The sequence below is a fragment of the Lissotriton vulgaris genome, chromosome 7, assembly GCF_964263255.1.
Source record: "Lissotriton vulgaris chromosome 7, aLisVul1.2, whole genome shotgun sequence".
Classification (NCBI taxonomy): Eukaryota; Metazoa; Chordata; class Amphibia; order Caudata; family Salamandridae; genus Lissotriton; species Lissotriton vulgaris.
Genome location: NC_141695.1, coordinates 770,472,944 through 770,498,684, shown reverse-complemented (window position 1 = coordinate 770,498,684; position 25,741 = coordinate 770,472,944). Strand labels below are relative to the sequence as shown.

The 25,741-nt window shown below is 43.2% G+C and overlaps 1 protein-coding gene across 1 annotated transcript in view; it reads left to right on the top strand.

Moving 5' to 3' along the window:
* The window catches only part of BTBD17 (BTB domain containing 17), a 128,358-nt gene that overhangs the window by 43,786 nt on the left and 58,831 nt on the right, over window positions 1-25,741 (top strand). Inside the window, exon 2 of the mRNA XM_086928786.1 lies at window positions 13,428-13,704. Coding sequence (XP_086784912.1) covers window positions 13,428-13,704 — 277 coding nt within the window. The remainder of the gene's footprint in view (window positions 1-13,427; window positions 13,705-25,741) is intronic.

Genomic DNA, 25,741 nt, shown 5'->3' with positions numbered 1-25,741 from the left:
TACGCCGTCAATGATTGCTTTTGTTCCCTTCCTGCACAAAAACAATCATCCCTGCAATGCAGGCCCCCTTGTGCCATTGTGAAAGGGTGCCTGCATAGCGGTAGGTAGCCAATTGTGTGACAGTACAGCGGAAAGTACAGGGATGCATTTTGTTGCTGTAAATACAATGCATCCCAGCACTTTCCCAAGGACGCAGCTCGGTCCAGCAAGATGGCTTGCAGCACTGTGCTGCGTCATTTTCTAATAAATATGGCCCTAAGGGGCATATTTACAAGGCCCGTGAGCCTCCAGAGCATCATTTTTTTTGATGGTCTATTGGCGGGCAATGCTGAGACATATTTACAAGGACACACAGCCACCCTGCCTTGTAAATATTGCCCTCTTTTATTCATTACTCTATGTGAAAGGGGTGTTCTGTTGGTGTTGCTGTGGGTGTTCCCACACAATGCCCATGGATTCTGATGTATTCCCTGAATTAAAAGGTTTTTTAAACATGGGAATGCTTCAGATTCTAATGCCTCCCCAGGTGAAGCGCTAAAGTGGTGCAATGAAGAGGAAATACCTTTATTTCCCCTCGTTGTTTGCTCTTTCAATGTGTGCTGTATTCTGCAGCACACATAGAAGGAGGAAAACACCATCAGTGATTGTTTTTGTGAAGGAAAGTGTCCAGTTATGCACAAAAACAATCACCCCAGCAACACAGGCACCCTTGCACCATGGTGCAAGGGTGCCTGGGTTGGAGGTAGGCAGATAATTGTGCACCAGCGCAGAGGAAGCGCAGGCATGCATTATATTGCTATAAATACGGTGCATCCCTGCACTTTTCAGTGCATCCATGCACTTTCCTAATAATGCAGCTCGGCAGAGCAAGATGGCTTGCAACACAGTGTTGAATTAGGGCTTGTTGTTTAAAAATTGTTGGATAAGGGGTTAGATTAATTAGCAAGTACGTTCTTTGTTGGATCTAAGACTAGATCTGAATTATCTGTTTGTAAAGATGTTCAATTTGTGCCTTACAGTTATCTATATTGGCATTTAGAGTGAAAAGACAAGTGCTGAAGTGTGCAATAACCACATTCTCACATATTTTGTCTTCTACATTGGAGCATTGTCACAAATGCAGAAACACCACATGTGGTAAAGTCCTATTCAGAAACATAGTGTGTTTAAAGTTTCACTAAAGTACCCTTAACAAAAAATACACAAAAAGTGACCAAAACTTTTATCACACCGATTAATTTTTGGGAAGCACACAATCACCAACCCTATATAAATTAACAACAGTCCTTTCAGCGAATAGCCCAATAAATTGCGGCCAGTTCCAGCTCTAAATCCCCCTAACAATAAGTCTAGATTCATCAAACTCCAAAAAGTTAGGATCTAAACCTGAGACCCTCTTTGAGCATGAGTCCCCGACCAAATATCCCCCCAGACTTCAATATGAGCCCTCCAGCTAGTAACATAAAGCATTATTTCCACTTATCTGATATACAGTAATGACAAAATCACTCAACAGTAATTATTCCAAATAATATTTATTTATGTAGCGTATGAACAACAGTCAAATAACAATTTGTCCTTTGCCCACATCTTGAAAATAAACACCAGGGGGCATATTATCAAGAACGGCGATAAAATTATCGCCGTTGTAGCGGTAGGAAACTGCTGCTAAAACGGCGATAATGGGCTTGATAATATGCCCTTGTGAATTCCCATAGCAGCCCAGTTTAACACCAGTACCTATGCTGCTATGGGAATTCACAAGGACATATATCAAGCCCATTATCGCCGTTTTAGCTGCAGTTTCCTGATGCTAAAACATGATGTTCTGTGCTCCCGGGAGCAAGAGAGGGGAAAACACACAATTAGGAAAGACAAGGAATAGAACGAGGAAAGCTGTCACAACGGGAGAAAGAAGGAACCTGCAACAAGAGTGAGATAAAGGGGCAGCGAGTGTATAGCACTGGATTAAAAGGGCATGAGGAGGTGGATGTAAGGCTACCAGCCTAGTTATTCAGCGCACCAGCGTTTTCCCAGCGGTTCAGACACCGGCACGCTTTCTTTTATAAATTAGCCACTGCTTTTGTTTTATTAGATTGCACTGACATATGTAACCCTGTCGGAATCCTGAGAGATGCTTTCATGCATCACATAAAAATGTGAGAAAAAAGACAATTCGAAAGTATTTTAGTCTGTTATTTTGCAGATGAGGCACATATCTGTATGTCATTGTGCAGTTGTTCATCTTATTTAGAGCGGAAGAAGAGAAAGGATGGAAATCCGGCGATGAATTTTAATGTAAGGTGTCTAGTGTGGGTAATATGGAGGAGAAGTTTCACAACTTGAGTGTGGAATCAAATTTAACTTTAAAGGTAACCCTTATGTTGTTTAGAACACCTACTCTTGGTTTATACTTTGGTGGTAGAGTTGTCTTTTCTATCTGCAGTATTTTTCGCTGATTGCTCCAGACTCTAAGAAAAAACAAAGACACACACACACACACACACACACATACGAGCACGAATGCCCACACACACACACACACACACACACACTCTATGTAAATAAGGAGTTATAAATAGTAAATCAATACTTACCTGTCATATACAACGACCGTCACAATAATTTGGTGGTCAGTTTTCTGGCTACATTTTTTTACAGCCTATAGTTTTATGGTTAGTGTTATAACATCAATCAATGTTGAATGATTTATGGTACAGTCCCCCATAGCAATAATTAACTGTCTATACTAAAACGATATACAGTACCAGTGATTGTGTGTTTAACAAGCATTGGAAGGGCCAATAGGTCTCGCCTTTTGGCTGCCAATACAGGCCCACTTGCTTTCCCAATGGTTTCTGCTATTGCTGGTTGGCATTGGCAAAAAGAACAAGACCTATTGGCTTTGTCAATGCTTGTTTTCTAGTGGGGTTATAATGTGTTCAATCCAAGGAGGACAATTTGATTTGATTTTGGTTTTGTAGAGCACTTGAGTGCCATGAGCTTTCTTTGGACTGCTTCTGTCTTTATGAGGAAGATACTACCCCAATTACTAAAAAGCCAGAGATTACCTGAAGAACAAAAGATTGGAGCTGTTCTTCAAAATCATGGAGAGAGAGTTCCACAGTTTAGCAGTTCCCAAAATAAAGCTTCTACCTCCTCAAGAGGCTTGTTTAGTTTTGGGAATCACCAGAAACTTAACCGCTGATGATATAAGTTTCCTTGACTGGGTGTACCAGGTAAATCTGTCCTCAGATAATCTGTACCAATATTATGTAATGCCTTAAAGGCTATACATAGTGCTTTGAAATCAATTATTTTTTCTACCGGAAGCCAGTGCAGTTTGACTAGGGCCCAAGACACAGATTGATATTTGGGATTTCCCAGAAGAAGCAGTGCTGATGAATTTTACTGCATTTGTAGTTTATGGAGGAATCTTTTGGGGATATTCAGAATTAGAGCATTGCAATAATTCAGTTTGGATAAGCCAATGTGGTCACAACAGTTTTTTGAAGATCAGAGGAAATAAAAGGGCAAATCTTTCTAATAATTCTCAGAATGAAGGCTACGGATGAAATTAGGGCATTGACCTGATCTTCAAAGTTTAGTTTATTGTCAAAGACAATATCCAATTTTCTAGCTTGCCTCACAGGCAAAGGTAATGAACCCATTTCCTTAGGGCTCCGACTTGGTGATCAGAAACAGGTGTCATTGCCTAAAATAAGGACCTCGGTTTTCCCAGAGTTAAGCTTTATGCAGTTGACCGTCATCCAATTGTCTGTCTGTCCCATGCAGGTGTTAAATCTTGATGTTGTTTCTTCTGGATTGTTAGATACAGAGTCCACTATTTGAGTGTTGTTGGTGTATGATACAACAGAGAAGCCAAATGATGTAATTAGCCTTGCCAGTGGGGTGACATAAAGGTTGAAAGGAGTAGCACTCAACAAGGAGCCCTGGGCACCCCACAGGGCAGGCAAAACTTGTCAAAAGTGAATTCTACCAAAGCAACATGTTGTGCCCTCTACGAAAGGAAGAATTTCAGCAACCTAAGTGAAAAACCTCTTTTTCCAAGCTCGAAGAACAAGTCAATCAAGATGTATTGATTAAGGTATTGAAAACATCATTTAAATCCATTCCTTAAGGGCCATTCACCGTCCAGTCACTCCTCCCCAACATATGGTGTTTTGGTTCCAGGGAATCATTCCCAGCAGCTTTATAAACTGCAAAGCCACATAACGTGTGCTTGGGCCTGAGAGGCAAAACAGGTCAGAGTGGTGCACCTATAGGGAGAGAGAGAGTGAGTGAAAGAGAGAGAGAGAAAGAGCAAGCAAGAGGGAGGGAGAGAGAGAGAGAGAAAGAGAGCAAGAGGCAGAGGCAGATAGAGAGAGGGAAGCTCACCAAGTCACAAAATGGTGACAGAAAACTGAATAGAGAGAATGCCTGCTTTGTCGACTCTGAGATGTGTTTCTAAAAAAAGAGGCGCTCGCAAAACTCTGGATTGTTTTGAAGTGGCTTCTAATTGAGAACCGAGGGTTAAATGGAGTTGGATCAACTAAGGATTTACAGATTTAATGAAGGCATAAGACAATGGGCTGGAATTATCCTAAATGCAATGAAATCCCTGGCATCACAGTCTGTAATTACACCAGGGCAGATGGATGGAAAGTGAGATAAAGAAAAGCAAACAGGTGCCCTCAGGGAAATAGCATCTGACATTTGATCTCGGTCTTTGAATGAACAGCAAATGCAACGAGATGAGAACAAGAATTACAGCTCTTTTTAAAGTAAATATCAGAGCGAGTGAAAACACAGAGCTCTCGTGTGAGCTGCTCTTGGACAAAGAAAAAAGAAGTTCCTAAAGCAGTTGCTAAAACGGGATAAGTGCAAGTTTACAAGTAATAGGGGATGCTCCGGGGGAGTGAACAAACCATAAAAAGGAGGGACAAATAGGAAGGATAAACAACATGGAAGCAAGGCTTTGTAATGGACACTCAAAGAAACAAATGAAAAGCAATGGGCAGTCTGTAAGCTCATAAAGTATATACAATATGTCTCAAAGATACAGCACAAGCAATGTCTAAACGAGACCTAAAAACTGGCTTGATGAAGATGGAAAAGAAAAGTTTGGCCAAAGCATGAGAGCACTGTAACAATCTCATTTCTAGTTTTGTTTTTAAGGATGTAAAATCTTCTGACCTGTATCGCAAAGAGCAGTGGCACTAGCTCCTGACAATCTACTGTCAAGTTGGTATTCCACAGCTTATAAGTACCCTCAGGAGATATCTGGGGACCAGCTGTTAGTTCACAAAGAGCAGTTAACAAATATTGATTAAAAGCTTGTCCAAGACCTGTTGATGCTACAACAAGTGCCTCTAGATAGAAAAGTACTCTTTTCTCATAGATGTTTACCTTAACAACAGAACCTGGAGGATTTGCGCAAAAAATGCTGCCTGTAGCAATATTTTGATTAGAATGTTTTAGGTTTGGGAAGATAAAGAATCTGTTACCACACAAGATAGGTGGCAAATCATAACTGTAATAAGACAATATGTACATATTTTGCAGTTCTTCAGATATTACATATTTCAAGTGGTTAATTTGCTACTGCAAGAATAAAGGCGAGGATGAAGGACTGGTTTCTGTTTTCATTATTTTTCTCTTGCAGGAGAAGGACACTTTGCTGTCCAGCTTTGGATGCCTGAAGTCAGGGAATTGCATGGAGGTCTCATTGGAGTGACATCTTTTGAAAGGCCTTGAATCCTGACATGGCACAGGATGGTTTCATGAGACAAGAGGTTGTGGTTAACAGGTCATAGATTTCAGAAGAGACGACTGAGGCAGCCGCCATAGACAGCTTTGAAAGGTGCCATACAAGGCTTTGAAAGGTAGAGTCAGTAGCTTGTGCAGTGCCCCACCTGCATCTGCCAGGTAGCCCGAACGATGGTTATAGAAGAGGTAGGAGTGAGCCTCAGGAGATAGCATTGGGTTCTTGTGGTGGAGTTTAAGACTTTAATCTGTGAGAAGAAGAGAAGCACTGGAAGACCCATGCGTGAACTATTACAGAAATCAAGTCTGCTGATGACCAGAGAATTTGTCACTGCCTTGCCTCTGCGGAAAGTGATATTTGAGTGAATCTTTCATTTCTAATACTTGATAGCTGTCTGCAGTTATTATCATTAATATTAATATTATTATTAAATTTATAAGGCGTAACAGCTACCCAAAAAGGGTTCCCGGGCGCCAACAAAGACTAGAAGAGAAGGTGTCAGCCTGAATTAGGTATTTGTTAAAAAGCCAGGTCTTGAGAGATTTACGAAATTGTGTATAAACCGTTTCACTCCGGATAGTTAAGGGAAGTGTGTTCCACAATAAGGGACCAAGTTAAGTGAAAGATCTGCCGCCCATCCGAGACAGTTTAGTTCTTGGCACAACAAATTTCTCTTGGGTCGACGAACGCAGGCACTGCGAAGGCACGTATGAGTTGACCAAAGACTGCAGATATAAAGGAGCACTTCCCACTTTGATTTTAAACATGTGGCTCAGGGCTTTGAACTTAATTCTATTTTCAATTCTGATTCAATGGAGATCCTGCATATGACTGGAAACAGAAGCAAATCTTGGGACCCTACAGAGTAATCTTGCTGCAGCGTTCTGCACCATCTGCAATCTAGAAGTCACTACCTTGTTAGAATCAAGGTAGATAATCTTTCCGTAGTCTAGCCTCGAAATTATTCAGAACCAGGACTACTGGGTAATGAAGGATTCGATCTGTGTAGAAAGTTTGAGCAGAACACTGATGGTTACTGGTGAGAAAGTGATGGCCATTCTATCAGGGAAGGTAGACCAGGCTAGGAGTGTAGCCAGGTGCACGTGCGGCACGAAAGTATATGGTGCCCCAGCCACGATCCCTGCCTTGAAAGGGCTGCTGATTCACCTTGGCCTGAGGCGGTGGAAACATTCTTCTACAACAAAAGTCCATGTCCTTAGTAGAGTGACGTACAGGGGTGACCAATTTCCTGTTCTCTACGGCCTGCTTAACCATGTCCTCAAGGAGTTGGCCAAAGATCTTGAAACCCTCGTAGGGTAACTGTGAGAAAGTGCCCTCTTTCTGCATGGTTGCCCCCACTTTTTGCTGAATTGCTGATGTGCTTTGACTGAGTGTGCCCTGGTCTCTTACTAGTCAGGTACCCAGAGCTTATGTTCTTTCCCTAAAACTGCAATGAAGCCTAAACCCAATTGGCATCTCTGGCCACAGGTCAGACCCTGGCAAATGGTATGACAGGTACCCAGGGCACTGTGACCAGAGAAGGCCTCTAAGGTCTGAAGCACTTATTGTGCCACCCTTAGAGGTCCTCTACCCTTACACCCACACACACACTGCCTTTGCAGGCTGCATGTTTTGGTGTAGATCAAAGTGAAGAGTCGACATGGCACACTCTGTGTGCCATGCCTACAACCCACTGCCCTGGCATAGATCAGTCACCCCTCTAGCAGGGTGAACTATACCAGTGGTGAGGGTACAGGTGCATGAGCCCTGTACCCCTACAGTGTCTAGCAGCCTGATTCATCAAGCCGAAATGGGCTCGCAAAGGGCCAGATTCTGAGAATCTGGCCCTTTGCGAGCTCTATTTTTGCATTTGGGATTCATCATCCCAAATGCAAAAATCGGTAATAGCGATTTCGCTATTTTGCGATGATTTACATTTAAGGAATCTCAATTTGAGATTCCTTAAATGCAATTCATCATCCATTTTAAAATTGCGAATTCGCAATTTCGGCCCGCTATTTACCGCGAGGTCAAACCTCGTGGTAAATAGCGAAAACTTAGAAAAATGCTTTTAAAAGCATTTTTCTAAGTTGCATGTTGCACACACATATGTCCTTTGGACATTTGTGTGCGCAACACCTGTTCGTATTTACTTTTAAGGGGTGCTACAGGGTGTCCTTTGGACACCCCTGGCACCCTTTATAGCGCTATCTTATTTGCGATTAGCAAATTGCTAATCGCAAATAAGGAATACTCCCCATTCATTCCTATGGGCCTTTTGGCCCATAGAAATGAATGGGGAGTTATTCCTTATTTGCGATTAGCAATTTGCTAATCGCAAATAAGGAATATGTAGGAATCGCTTTTGTTTTTGCGATTCCTACATGAATGCCGTTTTGCGAGTCTGGAATAGCGATTCCTTATGATTCGCTATTTCAAACTCGCAAAACGGCACTATGATGAATCAGGCTGTAAGTCCATTCTTAGACATTGTAAGTGCAGCACTACCATTAAGAATATGGTGCTGTGAGTTTGTCATTACGAACTCCACAGCACCACAATGGCTACACTGAAAACTGAGAAGTTTGGTATCAAACTTCTCAGCACATTAAACCCACACTGATGCCAGTGTGGGATTTAATGAAAAATGCACACAGAGGGCATCTTTGAGATGCCTCGGAAAACGAAACCACCATTAGTGACCAGGCTGAGTAGCTGATTTATTCTGCCACCACCAGATATGTTTCTGGACCCCCTGGGTCGAGAGCCTGCTGCTCTCTGGGAAACAATGCACATCCTGGGATGAGGTGCCAAGCCTCCTCCCCCAGGATGGGCAGGGTTCACGAAGGGGAAGCTTCAAAGACTTGCCGCCTTTGTGAGCTTCCACAGACTACTTGCTGCTATCAGCAACTGGTCCCCACTGGATCTGACCCCCACTTTGGGCAGGAGAACCGCCTGGAAAAACAAGTGAGGAAGAGAGGTGAGCCCGCCTCTGCCAACTCCACCCCTCAGGGGGGGAGGCGAGGTGAAGCACAACTCCGAGTCTCTGCCATCTTGCAGATGGGGGGACTTAGCCAACCAGGGACGGGTCCATGCCCCCCTCCCACTGGAGGGTGGAATAATAGGGGGTGTGCCCATACAAGGGAATCTACTATAGAGAGGCATCCCTAAACCTTGCTTCCTCAGACAAGAAGAAACTACATGAAGCAGAAGAAGAAGAAGGACCAATCATCCATGCAGCAGCTAACAAGAGGAAGACGCCTACTGACTTCGCCCCAGCCCTACCGGCCTGTCTCCCCCGCAAACTTGCTCCTGCAAAACCCGATGTGTCCTGCAGAGCAACCTCCAAAACCCCGGAGGTCCTGCCTGCCTTCGACCCTAAAGATTTTGTCTCCCGTGAACACCAAATTTGTTCATCTGCAACCTCTGGCTCTGGCAGACACCGCAAATCCGCCCCACTCTGCACCCGCCGTCCACGGCCCAAGCTTGAGTGGGAAAACACCACAGGGAGGTCTCCCCGGCGATCCTGACCAGATATCCAGAGACCCCTGACCTGCCTCAAGCCTCCAGACGACGCCTGCAGCCTAAATCCGGAAGGTCCCGCCAACCGCGGCCTGGAGCTGGTAAGAAGAACCCAACCCAAAAGGCACCCCTGCAATCGAAGCCCCACTGCCTTGTGTGCCCAAACGGACGGTGCCTAACCAACCCCTAATTACCCAACTTACCTCTCAAAGTGGTGGTCGCACCCAGAAGACCTTCGTCCCCAAGCCTGCAGTGCCTTTGCAAACCAGAGGTTCCCCATTAAAAACAACAGGGAACCCAACGTCGAAACAGCACCCTGCACCCGGCCACCCAAGTGCCGCTGAGGGTGCACCTTTGGTACTACTTTGTTACCTCATTTGCCCTAAGCTAAAGTCTAGAAGCTTTGCTCCCACACCCAAGTGGCCTGCTAATCAGCAGCCGCCTACCAGAGGGTCCATATTCCCCATTGGATAACATTGGGCCTCAGCACTCTGCACCCGGCTGCCCTAGTGCTGCTGAGGGTTTAATAAGAGTGCATCCATGACCCTGTGGGACCCCTGAGTCTACCCCCAGCAGCTCAACTCCCTCTACCAAGTACTTACCTTAAAACTGATTACACTATTTTCTTCCATAGGATAACATTGACTGTTTTTCTTGGAAAAGTTTCGAAGTGTGGAGTTTGAAAACCTAAAGAAATTCTTTAAAATTGCACTAACTAACAAACACGATCTTACTTACCTGTTTACAGGAAATGTCCCAGAGTAGTATTCAGGTATACTACTCTGAGTAAGAAAAGTAACCTAAAAAGTAACTTACCTGTAATTTTACTGAAAAGCCCATTCAATTCTATTTACTGTATTTACAAAGTATTGCATTTCTCTGAAACCATACTTTAAGTCAAAACAAAGTGCATATACTATTACAAATCCAAACTGTATTACAACTGTATATTTACTGCAAAGTACTTATCAATTATCTGTGCCGGGCTTGCTTGGTTCTAGAAAATAAAATACCCAAAAGAATATTTTTATCCGAAAACAATTGTTCTGAAGTTCAGTCTTTGAGTGTGTAAATTCATTTGCTGACTGAGTGTGTACAACAAATGCTTAACACTGTCCTATGATACTGCCTTAGTGCTCGACCACACTCCCACAAAAACAGAGTGAGGTGCTATCTAACTTTACCTCTGCCTACCTCTGGGGTTCCACTGGACTCTGTGCACACTATACCTCACTTTGGTATAGTATATACAGAGCCAGCTTGCTACAGTAGCTTAAAGGGTAAATCCTCCAAATGAGGATCATTCACGTGCAGCCTCAGAGTTTTAGAAGGAGGGCCATCCATTTCACTTGATTTAAAGGCAGCTTGGACTGCTCCATTAATCATTAGGTGCAAGGAATCCACAGTAGGGACTGCTGCCGCATTTGTGGAGGAAATTGTTTGTTCCATAATGCAGAAAACGATGAATTTGGGCACATTTCCCGATTCCTAGTGGTTACTATAGTAACTAAACTACGCGGCTTCTGATCTCTCGCAGGAGCCACCATCTTGAAATCCGGCAATGTCACGGTGTGAGCGTTAAGCAAACTGGAAATGTATCCCATCTGCAAAAAATAAGCTTTGCGTCCTTGAAATGCTGAATAACAGATCCGCACCTGTTTTTCGAAGCAGGAGAATCTAAAAAGACTGCTAAAGCAAGTCTCCTAAGAGAAAAAATAACATGAACAAAAAATAAAAACAGTACCTACAATGGAAACTTGCTTGATACAACATTCTGTAGTGCAGAAAAAAAGGTACAGGATGTGGTCATGATTAGTTCTTCCATTTATGCATTATGGGTAATGGACACCATCTTGAGGGAACATTTTAGACTTAGCTAGGTGATTAGTTTCTGTGGAGCAGGAGAACTACTTATTGTGTAAGGACTGGGACAGGTAGATGGATGAGAATGTGATGTATGTCGTTGGGTGTGGTATATTTATATCATATTAGGACACATCATTATTTGGGTTGCAGAAGTTCTCTTATTTAACAGGGCGAACATTTTTGATAGACAAATAAAAATATTATTGATAATGTTTATTAACATTTTGTTTGCATACCTTTCACATTTGAGACTTGTTTTGCAGGCATTGCAAAAATTACGAAAGGCTGTTTCATGGACTCAATCATAAGGGAGTTATTTGGTGATAACAACTCTCTTGGTTCCCTTTTGTGCATTGATTTGTGCACTGTTTTCCTTGATTGACCTAGAAATGTAAACTACATGTTCATCAAATATTCATGCAGTGCAGTGCAGCAAGTAAATTTGCTGGACTGTGTGACAGGGAAAGGGCAGGATGTGCGTATTTAGCAATATAAGGTGCTTTTCTGTCATTTCCCAGCATTGGCACACAATTTGTTGCCCAGTGCCAATGCGGTACAAAAGGGGCTGGTGATGGACGGAGCATCTGAACCAATCAAACACTCACACCCAGTCAAAGGATCTGGGTTTAATCCATTACCGTTCTTTAGCCCACTCTGCCACCCCAGTTCAGACAAGGCCACATGCAAATCAGTCTGACCCTGTGCCTCATGGGAACAGTCCAGCCCGAACTGCCAAGCCATGCCTTTCCTGGACCGGAAACAAGCTGCAGAGGACCGGTTTCTGGCATTTCAGCCGTCTTCAGCCCGGCTTGCTTAAATCCAGTGGCAAAGTGAACAAGGGACTCACGTCTGAGCATACCCAGCCAACTTATGGCGAAGAAAGCGGTACAAAAGGGGGTGGTGATGGACGGAGCATCTGAACCAATCAAACACTCACACCCAGCCAACAGATCTGGGTTTAATCCATTACCGTTCTTTAGCCCACTCTGCCACCCCAGTTTAGACATGGCCACATGCAAATCAGTCTGACCCTGTGCCTCATGGGAACAGTCCAGCCCGAACTGCCAAGCCATGCCTTCACTGGACCGGAAACAAGCTACCGAGGACCGGTTTCTGGCATTTCAGCCGTCTTTAGCCCGGCTTGCTTGAATTGGGACGGCAGAGTGGGCTAAAGAACGGTGATGGATTAAACCCAGATCTCTTGACTGGGTGTGAGTGTTTGATTGGTTCAGATGCTCCGTCCATCACCACCCCCTTTGTTCGCCAAAAGTTGGCAGGGTATGCTCAGACGTGAGTCCCTTGTTCACTTTGCCACTGGATTCAAGCAAGCCGGACTGAAGACGGCTGAAATGCCAGAAACCAGTGTTCGGAACCTTGTTTCCGGTCCAGGGAAGGCATGGCTTGCCAGTTCGGGCTGGACTGTTCCCATGAGGCACAGGGTCAGACTGATTTGCATATGGCCATGTCTGAACTGGGGTGGCAGAGTGGGCTAAAGAACAGTGATGGATTAAACCCAGATCTCTTGACAGAATGTGAGTGTTTGATTGGTTCAAATGCTCCGTCCATCACCACCCCCTTTTGTACCGCAGTGCCAATGCAGGCACCTTTGCGCCATGGTGCACGCACTGTAAGTAGAATTGATTTTCTGCAGGAAAGATCACCTTCCTGCACAAAATGTATCCCTTGATGAATTTTCCTCTTTCTATGTGTGCTGCAAAATGTAGCACAGATACAAAGAGGAAACAACAAGGAGAAATTAACATATTTTTCCACCAGTTTTGGCGCATTCCCAGGTCTACCACGTATACTAAATCTGGGAATGCATAAAAATTCATGGGTGTTGTGTGAGAACACCCACGCACCACACATAGAACGCCTGATGTAGGCAGAGTAATGCAATGCAGCGATTTGCGCTGCATTGTTTCTTCAGATTTATCAAGCCACTCAGGGCCACGCAATGTGGTCTTGCATGGCTCGATAAATCACGCTTAGTAGTTGCGTCACGCTTGCACCCCGTTGCATGGTGCAAGTGCAACAAGACCACTTGATAAATATGGCCCTAAATCTTTTGCAAAAATCCACAGGCTGAAATCTCGTACCTCTGATATCTCCATCTCTTTTTGTCCCCATTGCCTATAGAGTGGTTTCTGGTATTGAATGGTGCATCCACTTTTTCAGTCCTCGGGTTCAAAACTTTATTTTGTATCATTTATCACTGTGAAGCGGGGGTTCTCCTAACAATGTTTCTAATATTGTTGTGTTTTTTCTGCAGCTCATAAAGCTGATGTTGTTCTGGAAGCTCCGACAGCTGTCATCAACCACTCCCTGATGCTGATCCAGCGACTGCAGGAGCTGCTTCAGAACGGCAATGCCAGCGACTCCACCATCAAGGTACTTACGATCAATTCGGATGAGGTGCGCGTCTACCACACCCACCAGCTGCTGCTGGCCCTTCAGAGCGATGTCTTCGAGGAGCTCTTTCACAACCAAACCCTAGTGACCTTGCAGGAACCAGCTGACTGCGCTCAACTCTTTGAAAAATTCATTAGGTACGATAAAGGACATTGAAATAAAAGTAGGCCTGGACAAGTCAACCGTATTCCACATGCTTTTGAAAGAAAAGTTGCATTTGTACATTTGCATTTCTGAATTCTCAAATGGTCTGAATAACAAAAGGAAGCCACCACTTTTATGTTTTTATTTCAGCTGTGGTCCGTGCAGGTAACAGAAGTGGGGCAATGGGGCCGGGTAAGGGCGGATTTCGAGGGACGATGCTGATGGAAAATGTATTATTTATTTAAGTTTCGATCAGCATTGTCCCTCGAAATCTCTCCTTACCCGGCCCCTCTGCCCCACCACTGTTCAGAAAAGGGGTGGTGATGAACAGAGTGTCTGAATTAAGCAGACCACTCTTACCCAGTCCAAAGATCAGGGCTTGATCCATCACCGTTATTTATCTCACTGCACCATCCCAGTTCAGAACCTGGCTATATGCAAATCAGTCTGTCCCTGGCCCAGTGCATCATGGGAACAGGGCAGACTAAACTACCAAGCCAATTCTTCACCAGAAAGGAGACAAGCTACCGGGGACCGGTTTCTGGCATTTCAGCCGTCGTCGGCCCGGCTTGCTTGAATCCTGATGGTGCAGTGAGAAAGGGACTCATGTCTGAGTATACCCTGCCACACCTATAGTGGCCAAAAACGATTCAGAAAAGGGGGTGGTGATGAACAGAGTGTCTGAATTAAGCAGACCACTCTTACCCAGTCCAAAGATCAGGGCTTGATCCATCACCGTTATTTATCTCACTGCACCATCCCAGTTCAGAACCTGGCTATATGCAAATCAGTCTGTCCCTGGCCCAGTGCATCATGGGAACAGGGCAGACTAAACTACCAAGCCAATTCTTCACCAGAAAGGAGACAAGCTACCGGGGACCGGTTTCTGGCATTTCAGCCGTCGTCGGCCCGGCTTGCTTGAATCCTGATGGTGCAGTGAGAAAGGGACTCATGTCTGAGTATACCCTGCCACACCTGTAGTGGCCAAAAACGATTCAGAAAAGTTACCTGCACAAACCGCGGCTGATTTATTTTATTTACATATACTCTTTTTCTAAATATCTCTGAGTGTATATCTTACATGTGACTCACTGCCACAGTCCTCCCTTCCTTACATAGACCACAATGGATTTAGAAATAACAACAGAAATTCAATAATCCATGAAATAACCATATGTTCTTTATCTGGTGTATGACTACATACTGTTCAGCCCTTAGTGTGGGTGGCACTAACTATTGTGTATTGCAGAGAAGATTGGTTGGAATTTGGACGGTTTTGTCTAATTTACATGCACTGTAGCTTGAAGACTTGAAGGCCTATTTATGAAAAAAAGTTAAAAGTATATTCAGAGATTTACCACGTTGTCAGACGTACTTTAACATATTTTACTGATCAAAATTTCCAGTAGTAAGCCTGAAAAGGTCAGTCATGAGAGAGTTTCTAGAATGATATGTCCAAAGGTCTTCTATTTTCACTTTGTGGACTTCTACATAGCGTAGAATTCCGCCCAGGGGAAAAGAAGACTCCTCTGCAAACGCACATTTTTAGGTCCCACCAGAGACAGCTTTAGGCTGTCTGTTTGCAAAACATCCCAGGTGGACCATACCAAAAACTTTCAATGGTCTTGGAACCCACCCATTTCCTACCATTGATTAGTTTCTAGTCACTCATTTGCTTGCATCGAATTCTAAAGCTTTCCATCCTCTTCTTGTGTTTATGACTCCCCTGGAGCATAGCGTATGTACCATTGGTTTGACAGGATGACTTGTATCCTTTTAATTGTTCAGATTCGAGGAACTATTTGTTTCTTTTTGTTTCAGCACCTCGTTTCCTAGTTCTCTTCCTAATGTGCTTTTTTGCTATCCATGTTTGTTTACCATAAAACGTTTTCATTGCTTCTCACCCGTTTAACATTGTCTTCATGTGAAGGTGTCTATGCTTTTATTTTCAACTCTTTTGTTGCTCTACCTCATTTTTGGCCTCTTCATTTTATGTCTTTTTTGTACCTTATTCCATCCTTCTCCTTAATTTCTTCCTCTCCTCCCTGTCACCCACAGACTGTAGGTTTCCCCACCTTCTCTCCCGATCCTCATACTTTTCTGCAACGTTCTGTTGCTTCCCATCACTCAAGGGCTTGGTTTCTCTGAACTATTGTATGTTTTTAGCACGTTCTTTTAATTTCATGTGAATAGTGCATGAGGCTGTGTGCCAGCAGTTTTGACTTATGTATTTCTAAACGCTCTATAAGATTCATTTAAAAAAAATGTAAACAGTGTTTATGGTGCTTGTAGCCCTCAGTGCTTTTATGGTGACATTTATTCATTAACTTTAGTGTCAATTCCATCGATTATTTTGTTTGTTTCTTCTTCCTCCACGGCTCTTCTTTTCCTTTTCTAATCCTCTCCCACCTACACAGCGTCTGTGTGACTTGCGCTCCTTTCCCTGCACTTTTTTTTTCTGCTATTGTATTTGGCTTTCCAGCCCTTAATTATTAATTGTAATTTTTAATAAATTATTTTTCATGCCTCCCACAGCTCCCGGCTTCTCCATTACTTTTCGTAGTCCCCTCGACTCAGACAACCTCTGAGTGCCCCCTTAGTTACTTTTTTATTTACTTTGCATTCCAGCTTTTTGAAGTAATTTTCTGTGACCACATGTGCATGTTGCTCTCCCTACAGCTCCACACTCCTCCCTTCTTTTCATCCATTGCTGTCATCCAAACAGGTTGTGTTGGGCAATTAGTGATTATCCTGAAAATATGTCATATATCCTACCCTCCTGGACCTCTGTTGGGTGCCTGTACACTAGTTGTTACTCCCCCCACAGCTTCCTGCTCCTCTGTTCCTTCCCTTTTTCACTCTCGTCAACACAATGTGTATTCTTCCACCAGTACTGGATATCTGTAAACAGGCCACCAAGTACATAGAAATCTAAAAGCCAACAAAACGGGTTAAGAAAACAGGAGAGTAAATGCAGATTTTGGGGCTGACCACACTGAGAGGGCCAGGTCCAAAGGCTCTTTACGAAAAGCAAAACAAATGGTTTTAAAGCATGCTCAGTTCAAAACCATTTGTTTTTGCAGTTGTTTTGTCCTCGCTGCAACAGAAGCAGCACTGACACTCAGGGGGAAGGAGGTGAGGTGTCTGCTGTTGCTTAGCTCCGAGGGTCCAGTACATATATGATTAGGTAACTTCAAAATTCCAAACAGTGTATTTCTTTATAAAGTAGCCACTGCAACGCATTTCACTTTAGTATATTAACCCCTTCACTGCGGGGTGTTTTCCCCCCGCTGTGCGGGGGGTAGGGAGGCCGCGCGCGGCGTCGCTGTGCTTGTGACGAGCTCAGCTCATCATGAGGCACAGTGGAGCTGCACTCATGACGAGCTGAGCTCTTCACAGTCGCACCCGTTTTGGAACGTTCAGCACAGCGGGGTAATTATCCCCGCGTGCGAACGTTCCAACGGCCTTGAGGAGCTCAGCTCGTCATGAGTGCAGCTCAACTGTGCCTCATGACGAGCTGAGCTCATCACAAGCACTCAACGTGTTAAATTATGCCATTACACAACAAGACAATTGTTAGAGGTGATTCTAATAATGAACTAGACTACTAACAACACTGCCCTAATAAGGATAAGTGAATCAAAAGGACAGTCTTTTGCCCCCTATATGTGGACTAGAGTATTACTATAGATGGAGTAACATTACAGTCTTTAGTGTCTGTGCAGCACACACCCTGACTGATATATTTAAAGGTGCTCTCAAATAATGATGCAGGAAAAGGAGGAACTGTGAAAGTAAATGCCTAGGATTATGCATTTTGGTTAAGTGGAAGCTAGGATTGATTAAGGCATTCCTGGTTTCAAGTTCTGCATTTCAGCCACCACATGGTTCTCTCTTTTCGGCTCCCATTTTAGTTCACAGCCTAATATTTTGTATAAAGGGGCATATTATCAAGAACGGCGTTAAAAATTATCGCCGGTTTAGCGGCAGAAAACTGCTGCTAAAGCAGCGATAATGGGCTTGATAATATGCCCTTGGGAATTCCAATAGAAGTCCATGTTCTGGTGTGTACATGAGGTTCTATTGGAATTCTCCAGAAACAGCAACAAGGAGGAGAAATTAAACATTTCTCCTTGTTGTGCTTGTTTAAGTTCAGGTTTATCCTGGTGTTAATTTTGGTCCTACCCCATATTTACCCTGCCCTTGTAAATATGGGGCAGCGTCAAAATCAATGGTTGTTGCGGTGGAACGCCCACCACAACACCCATTGCCCGCCACTTTCACGCTAAGTATAACATGAAAGGGGGCATTATTTACAAGGCAGCAACATTCCTGTGGCAATAGGGGCTTGTGAATATGCCCTTAAATACTGACCACACATCATCTTATGCACATTTGCCCCCTGTGGGAGGCACATTTAGGGATGGCCGGAGGGGAGAAGCCGCAACAGTGATGTACCCGGTACACCAGGTCGCACCATCTTGGATTGGGGGATCATATCTCCAGGAAAGAAGAAAGTTTTTTCTCAATTAGTGCCTAAGAAGCTGGACATATCACTTATCGAAGAGAATCGGTTCTCAAACTCCGAATCAGAGAAACTGGAGAGAGACTGGGTGGGAAAGGCGGTGATGATGTCTGCACTGCTGAAAGACAACAAGTATCAGAGGGTCTAGGATAACAAAAACAAGAACGCCGGATAAGCACCTACAGAGGACTCTAGTACCATGCCATGTGTATACTATAGAAACATAGGTCAGCCTTACATTGAACCCACCAAGTGATCAGATAAGGATGCCCATCAGTCACCACACGGAACCGCCCTTCATCATTTGGGTTCCTCTTAAGACCACTCTTGGTGTTATCTATTATCTTTCACATGGAAGGCTAAGGTTGTTAGAAACCCCCACATGATCAGATAGATTTTCCGTGGTCTTACTTCTCAACTAGGAGGATGTTTGAGTGTTGAAGGAAGGGACTGATGTCGCAGTGCAAAAAATAGTGAGAAAACAAAAAAGAAAATGTGTGAAATAAAATTGGTAGAGAGGGCAGCAACAGAATAATGTTTACGTCCAGTACCCCCTCATCCAATTTTATTTCACACATTTTCTTTTTTGTTTTCTGATGAAGGGCGGTTCCGTGTGGTGACTGATGGACATCCTTATCTGATCACTTGGTGGGTTCAATGTAAGGCTGACCTATGTTTCTATAGTATACACATGGCATGGTACTAGAGTCCTCTGTAGGTGCATATCCGGCGTTCTTGTTTTTGTTATCCTAGACCCTCTGATACTTGTTGTCTTTCAGTATATGTAGGGGCCGCATCAGAGCTTGGTCTTTAAAATCCCCTTTGACCCTCTTTAATGTTTGTTGTTCTTGATGTCTGCACTGCAACACTTGTACAATTCCAACATCCCTGAAAGAATGACATAGCAATTGTTATACATATAAACCTTACTGAAACTGGACATAAAACCTGGATTGATCATGCTGGCCACTGTGTTTTTGCACAACAACCTGTGCAAGAAACTACTAACATTATAGGGTCGATGTACATCCAGAATGTCTGGAAACTGGACTGTCTATCCTCCATCATTAGAATACTTACTGAGATCAGTCAAACAAATCTCACCATAGGAGGCTATTGAAATATGGTAATTGACCCCTTCACTGACAAGCATGGCTACTCTGATAGTAGACAATCCACAGACAAAGGCGTGCTGTGTTGACTCACTTATACATCCCTGGAGATTATTACACCTCACATCCAGAGAGTACACCTACCTTTCTCCAGTGCACTGGATGGAATCCAGGCTAGATATCCTCCTAACAAACCATAGAGTACTACCACAGGCCACTGCAAGAGGCATTAGGCAGCATCTCCTATCATGCCCCGATCTGTATACAACTTGACCTTTGTTTGCTTCACCTAAAATCAAGCTTGTGGAGAATTTGTGCCATCAACTACAAATTGCCAGAGAAGAAATGAAACCTGCAAGACATGTTCAAAAACTATTTGGATCTAAATGAAACCTCAGCTGAATCTTCATAACGTTTCTGGTTAGCGCGCAAAGCCTCCATTGGGGGTGATGAAGCCAGAGAAAGACAGAAGGAAGCAGTTAAAAAACAAACTCCACTGGAAACATAAATATCCTAACTACAGAGATGATATCGATAGACCCCCCACACTGCCACTGCAGCTAATTCTTGCAGTTAAACAATTTGAACTGAACACTATTTTTTCCACCGTAGCAGAGAAGGCACTACATTACCAAGGCCGGTCATTCGAACACCAAGTGAAGGCAGGACTATTACTTGCCCTACAGCTCAAACAACGAGCAGTAAGGTCTGCCATCCCAGCACTTCTTAACAGTGTAGGCCAGAAAATTACACACAGAATGGAAATCACAGAATAATCCACCTAATTTTACAAGGACTTCTACACTTCTCAAGAGACAGAGGACACCACCCAAGAAGATACATTCATGGTCAGACTTACCATCCCACGTGCATCCCAACAACTATGCGAGGAGCTGGACATGGACATATCCTGTACAGAGATAGCTGACACCATCAAATCCCTGGCCCCTGGCCAAACCCAGAGAAGATGGCTTTTGCTGAGAGTTCTACAAAATAACTGCCCCCAGGTGATCCCACTCCTAGAGAAAGTCTTCAAAGAAGCAACAGAGATAAACCAATTGTACTCTGAGCTCAACAGGGCCGGCATTACCCTGATCCCCAAATCAGGACAAAACACTGATCTCTGTTCCAATTATAGACCCATTCCCCTCATCACCTACAAAGTTAAGATCCTTGTAAAATTATTATCAATGAGATTAAAAAAAGCAATTCCATACCTGATCCATCAAAATCCGATAGGATTTGTACCAACCTGCTTATCACAAAACAATATGCATTTATTATGGTGGACCAGACATGACCCGGACAAGAAGGTGCCTCTCTTTTTAGGTGCCACAAAATTGTTCGATCGAGTAGAGTAGAGCTATTTGTTTTGTTCCACACCCTGAAGTGGTTTGTCTTGGGGAATAAATTTGTCAACATGAAAAGTGGTCTTAACTGGGAACCCACGAGGCAAATAAACTGCAGTGGTTTTCAGACAATATCAAAATCCACAGAGGAACAAGACAAGGGTGCCTTTTATCTCTGTTACTTTTCTTGATAGTCTTGGAACCCCTAGCAATACCCATCATAGAATCTAATACCATCGAGGGGATCCCGACTCCCAATGGGTGATCTCAAACTAATGTTGTACGCTGATAACATATTGCTGATCCTAAGCGAGCCGAGTCTCTCCATCCTTGCTCTGATATGGGTCAATTACTTTTCTGAATTTGCAGTATATAAATTCAAATGACACAAGAGTGAGGCACTACCAATGACAACCTCCACCATTAAATACACACTTTGGTTTGTATCTCACAAGTTACAGAATCAGGGTATCATTTTTAGCACAGACTCTATGACAACAACCACAATGCAATAAAATAAATAGCAATGGATTTTTCCAAGTGGGGGAGACTTTAAATGTTGATCTGGGGCAGACTATAGACAGTGAAAATTATGGGAGCCCCCAGGTTCAATCAGCTGTTCAGTATGCTCCGTCTCCCAATTTGGATTCTGTCCTGAAATCTATAGATGATTCGATCAGAAAATACATCTGCGGTCACACCTCAATGAGACCAGCCATGACTCGCCCATATGCAACAATCTTGGCGGGTGGCCCTTGGGGAGGAGGAACTTTTACATACTGAGACACCAATATGGAACAACACAGCCTTAACAATAGGCAACTAACTGCTTTTGTGGAAAGTCTGGGCTGCCAGGGGGAATCCACACTCTCGGTCAACTATATTTAGCAGACACTCTAAAATCCTTCACAATCCTGGCATCAGAATTCAGTCTACTCAGGAATCAATTTTGGCAATAGATACAATTGAGACACTTTGTGCTACACAAGCTGACCAAGGTCTTCTCATTACTTAGTGAAAGTGGGCAATATATAAAAAAAATATATCGAGAATATATGAACACCTGATAATTAAACAATTCTCTATACCTACACGGCAACTGCTTAAAAGGCGATGGCAAACACGAGTGCTAAGAAAATTCTCAGATGATAACTGAGCAGAATTATGTCCTTGTAAGATACAATCCTCAGGGAAGCCTGTCTCAAATGTAGTGCTTTCAAAATACTGCAGTGAAATTAGTCAACACTTTCAATATGTGAGGCACGATATATATCTAAGCTGTGTGCCCATTCAGGGCGATAAGTTGAGCTTTATTGCAATACAGACAAGCAATAATATTTGAATTTAATATGTGATATTGCATGTTTAAAGATGTCCGACACCAGATACAATGAGGACGGAAGTCCTTTGTCAATGTTGATGTATTGTATTCAAAAATGAATTTTGTATTTAAGTTACGCTGTCTCGGGCCGCCCGCTGATATTGAAAAAGGCAGTTGCTGAAACGCGTCTTGTGTGCACTTAAACCCTATCAAATCTGGGTAATCTGCTCCTGCGAGGGCTGGTATTTCTTATACCTTGAAGTTGTGATATATATATGTATATATATATTTACTCCAAAACACTTCCTGGTAAATGTCCGCCATTATTATTTTCGTGCATGTTGGTGAATTCACATGTTTACGTATTTAGGATGGCGATTTGAATTACTCGGTGAGCGTGAGCAAGCCGTAATGGCGAAACGCGTCATTTTTCTACTTGCCTAAATAAATTTTACTTGCAAGTTAACCCGGGTGTCCGAGCCTTGTCCTTACCAGAAAGTGTTTTGGAGTAAATTTAATGGGATACCGGTTACCCGACACGGACCGCCAGTGACAGCCGATGATCTCTTTACCGGTAATGGTGGAAATGTATGTGTATATATATATATATATATATATATATATATATATATATATATATATATATATATATATATATAAATATATATATATATTAACACTCTACTCCTCCAAACTTTCTGAAAAAATTACTGCACTCACGGGGGGGCTCACGCAAACTTTTATTCGGCAAACCGGGAAACTAACGTTTCCCGGTTAGCCGAATAAAAGTTTGCGTGAGCCCCCCCGTGAGTGCGGTAATTTCTTCAGAAAGTTTGGAGGAGTGGAGCGTTAATGAATAGCGGTTCGTCACTACCGCAACCAGCACCCGCCTACGAGTGCACTGTTTGTAATGAGTGGCAACTTGTAAAGCTACAGGTTTGCTATCCTCATATACCTAACACTAGCTCCAAAGAACATTCTCTAAACTATCTTCTAATAAATAATAGATTTAATAGATGCTCAATTGCTCTCTAAGAACAAACATCACATCCGTGACCTTCTCACTGATGCAAAACCAGACATACTGTTCATTTCTGGATCATGGTTGGGAGATGATATGGCTTCAGTCCTGCATGAAGCCGTTCCTCTAGTCTATCAAACATGAGGTGGCCTAGCTGTTGTGTTCAGGCAAACAATACACATCACTAAAGTTGACGACGTCTTCATAAAAAATTGTGAGGCCCTTTTCACCAGATGCAATCCTACACCGTCTCCCTCCTGTAACGCCTTGCTCCTTTACAGACCTCCAACTAGCAAAGTCACTTTCCCAGATGCACTTCTGGACACAGTTTCAAACCTGATAACACTACACTCCAACTTATACGTTCTTGGTTACCTCAAGATTTGGTTTGACAAACCAAATATGCCCCATCCAAAAATAGTCATCGCTGGCCTAGAAGCACTGAACCTGCGTCAGATCGTCCACAAACCCACACACATCGCTGGACACATCCCAGATGTCATTTTTGGTAATGCAGAACTAGTTACTATTCAAACGCTGTCACATGTTCAGAACACATGGTCAGAACACAATTTCTTGCCTTCCATCATAAAACAACACTAAGTGACACACCTAAAACCACCGTACATGCATCCACCTATCTGTTGTGCAACATAATCAATTTGGAACACTTAGAAACACAGCTAACATCCAGTAGAGATCTGGAAGCAATACATTCTGTTCAAAAACTATATGAGTGGCTACAGGAAGCTTCTAATATCCTCATACCGCTAAAAGCCACACAACAGAACAAAAGAAAACAAGCACCTTGGAGAAATACAGAGAAAAGAGGCAAAAAAACTAATTAAAAAGAGCTACGTGCCTGGCTTAAAACAAACGCCAACCAAGACAAACGTCGACAACAGAACATTAACAGATTGTACAAGTCAGCTATCAAAAAAGCATAGAAAAATAGTATTCAGACAGAATTCAAAATGCTGTGGGGCAAATGTACAAGTCCCTTGCGCCACATTTGCATAATTTTTAACATGGGAAAAATGACGTAAAAGTGGCACAAGGGGCTTGTAAATCTGCCACTAAATGTGCAATTAAAGAATTCTATAAAATTCTCAATGAATTTCGTAAACCTAATTGCCTAGAAGCAGCTCATCCCATTATTCAAGAGTTCACAGACAAGCTGGCAAATCATTACACAGACAAAGTAGACACGTTGGACACATACTTAAAACAGAGAGAAAGCATAAGCACTAACCCTTTTACAAAGCTACAATCCAAGAATACTCTAACACAGCCTCTCCATTCCTTCCAACACATTTCACGGGAGACAGCATTTACAACGCTGTGAGACCCATGCGCGTTGGTAACAACGCAGACGTTACATCGTCCGCGTTGTTACCACGCATGGCATTACATCGAAAGTCGTTTCAACGACTTGCGCTAGATGGTGTGCAACACTAGGGTATGTGTTGGATTTTAAGTCCAACACATTCTCTTCTGTTGCTCTAACTGGAGTAGGAATAGTAAATTATACTATTCCTAAGTCCAGCGCACCATCTAGTGCAAGTCGTGGAAAACGACTTGCGTTGTAATGCCATGCGTGATAACAACGCGGACGATGTAACGTCTGCGTTGTTACCTACTGCGATGAAAAACGTGCTGTTGTAACGTCAAATATTCCGCATTTCACATGATGAATTTATGGCCTGGTCAAGGCAAGAAGGCCTACCAGTAGTCCTTCTTACCCATGTCCACCGCAAACCTTCAAGACAATTCTTTTAACAACCTCTTCTGCCACTCCAGTAAGGAGAATCATCAACAACTCCCTAACTACCGGAACATTTCCAGAAGAACTCAAAAAGTCATACATACACCCATTGCTGAAGAAAACAAACTTAGACCAGCTGAACCCTGACAACTACAGATTGATTTAGAATGGACCTTTCCTGGGCAGACTGATAGAAAAAGCAACTATCGCCCAGATATCACAATTCACTGAAGAGAATGCCATACTTTCAGACTTCTAAATGGGATTCCGTGCAAGAAGAGGCACAGAATCTGCCCTCCTGGCCATCTCCGATGACCTGAAGAACAGAGTTCACTGCAACAAGGTTGCTGCACTACTTCTCTTGGACCTCTCGGCTGCCATTGACATGATTGACCATGACACTCTAATAAAAAGACTAAACGAAGCTGGCATAGAAGAGACTGCTCTAGACTGGATCACGTCCTACCTTTGCAACAGAACTAATGTCATCCATACCCCACCTTTCTCCTCCAAACTGTACTTCACATAAGCAATGGTCCCTCAAGGCTCTATTATCTCGCCCATGCTTTTCAACTTCTACATGAAGTCATTACCGGCACTGATCAATCAATTTCACCTCACGTGCTATGACTATCCAGATGATACGCAAATACTCCTTCAATTGCAATGCCCCCGAGACATTGGAAAATTTTCAGTTGTCTCAGAGCTGTGGATCAATGGATGACATGCAGCCATCTCAAATTGAATGTTTCCAAAATGGAAATACTCACGTGTGGCAATTAAAAACATCATGATCCGCTCGCCATGTGGCCTGATGATCTGGGAACTCCGCCTAAAATATCGAAGGAAGTAAGAAACCTCGGAATGACCATGACCTAGCTATCGATGAATGCCCAAGTGGACAAACTAGCAAGATCAAGCGTTGTTACTATAAAAA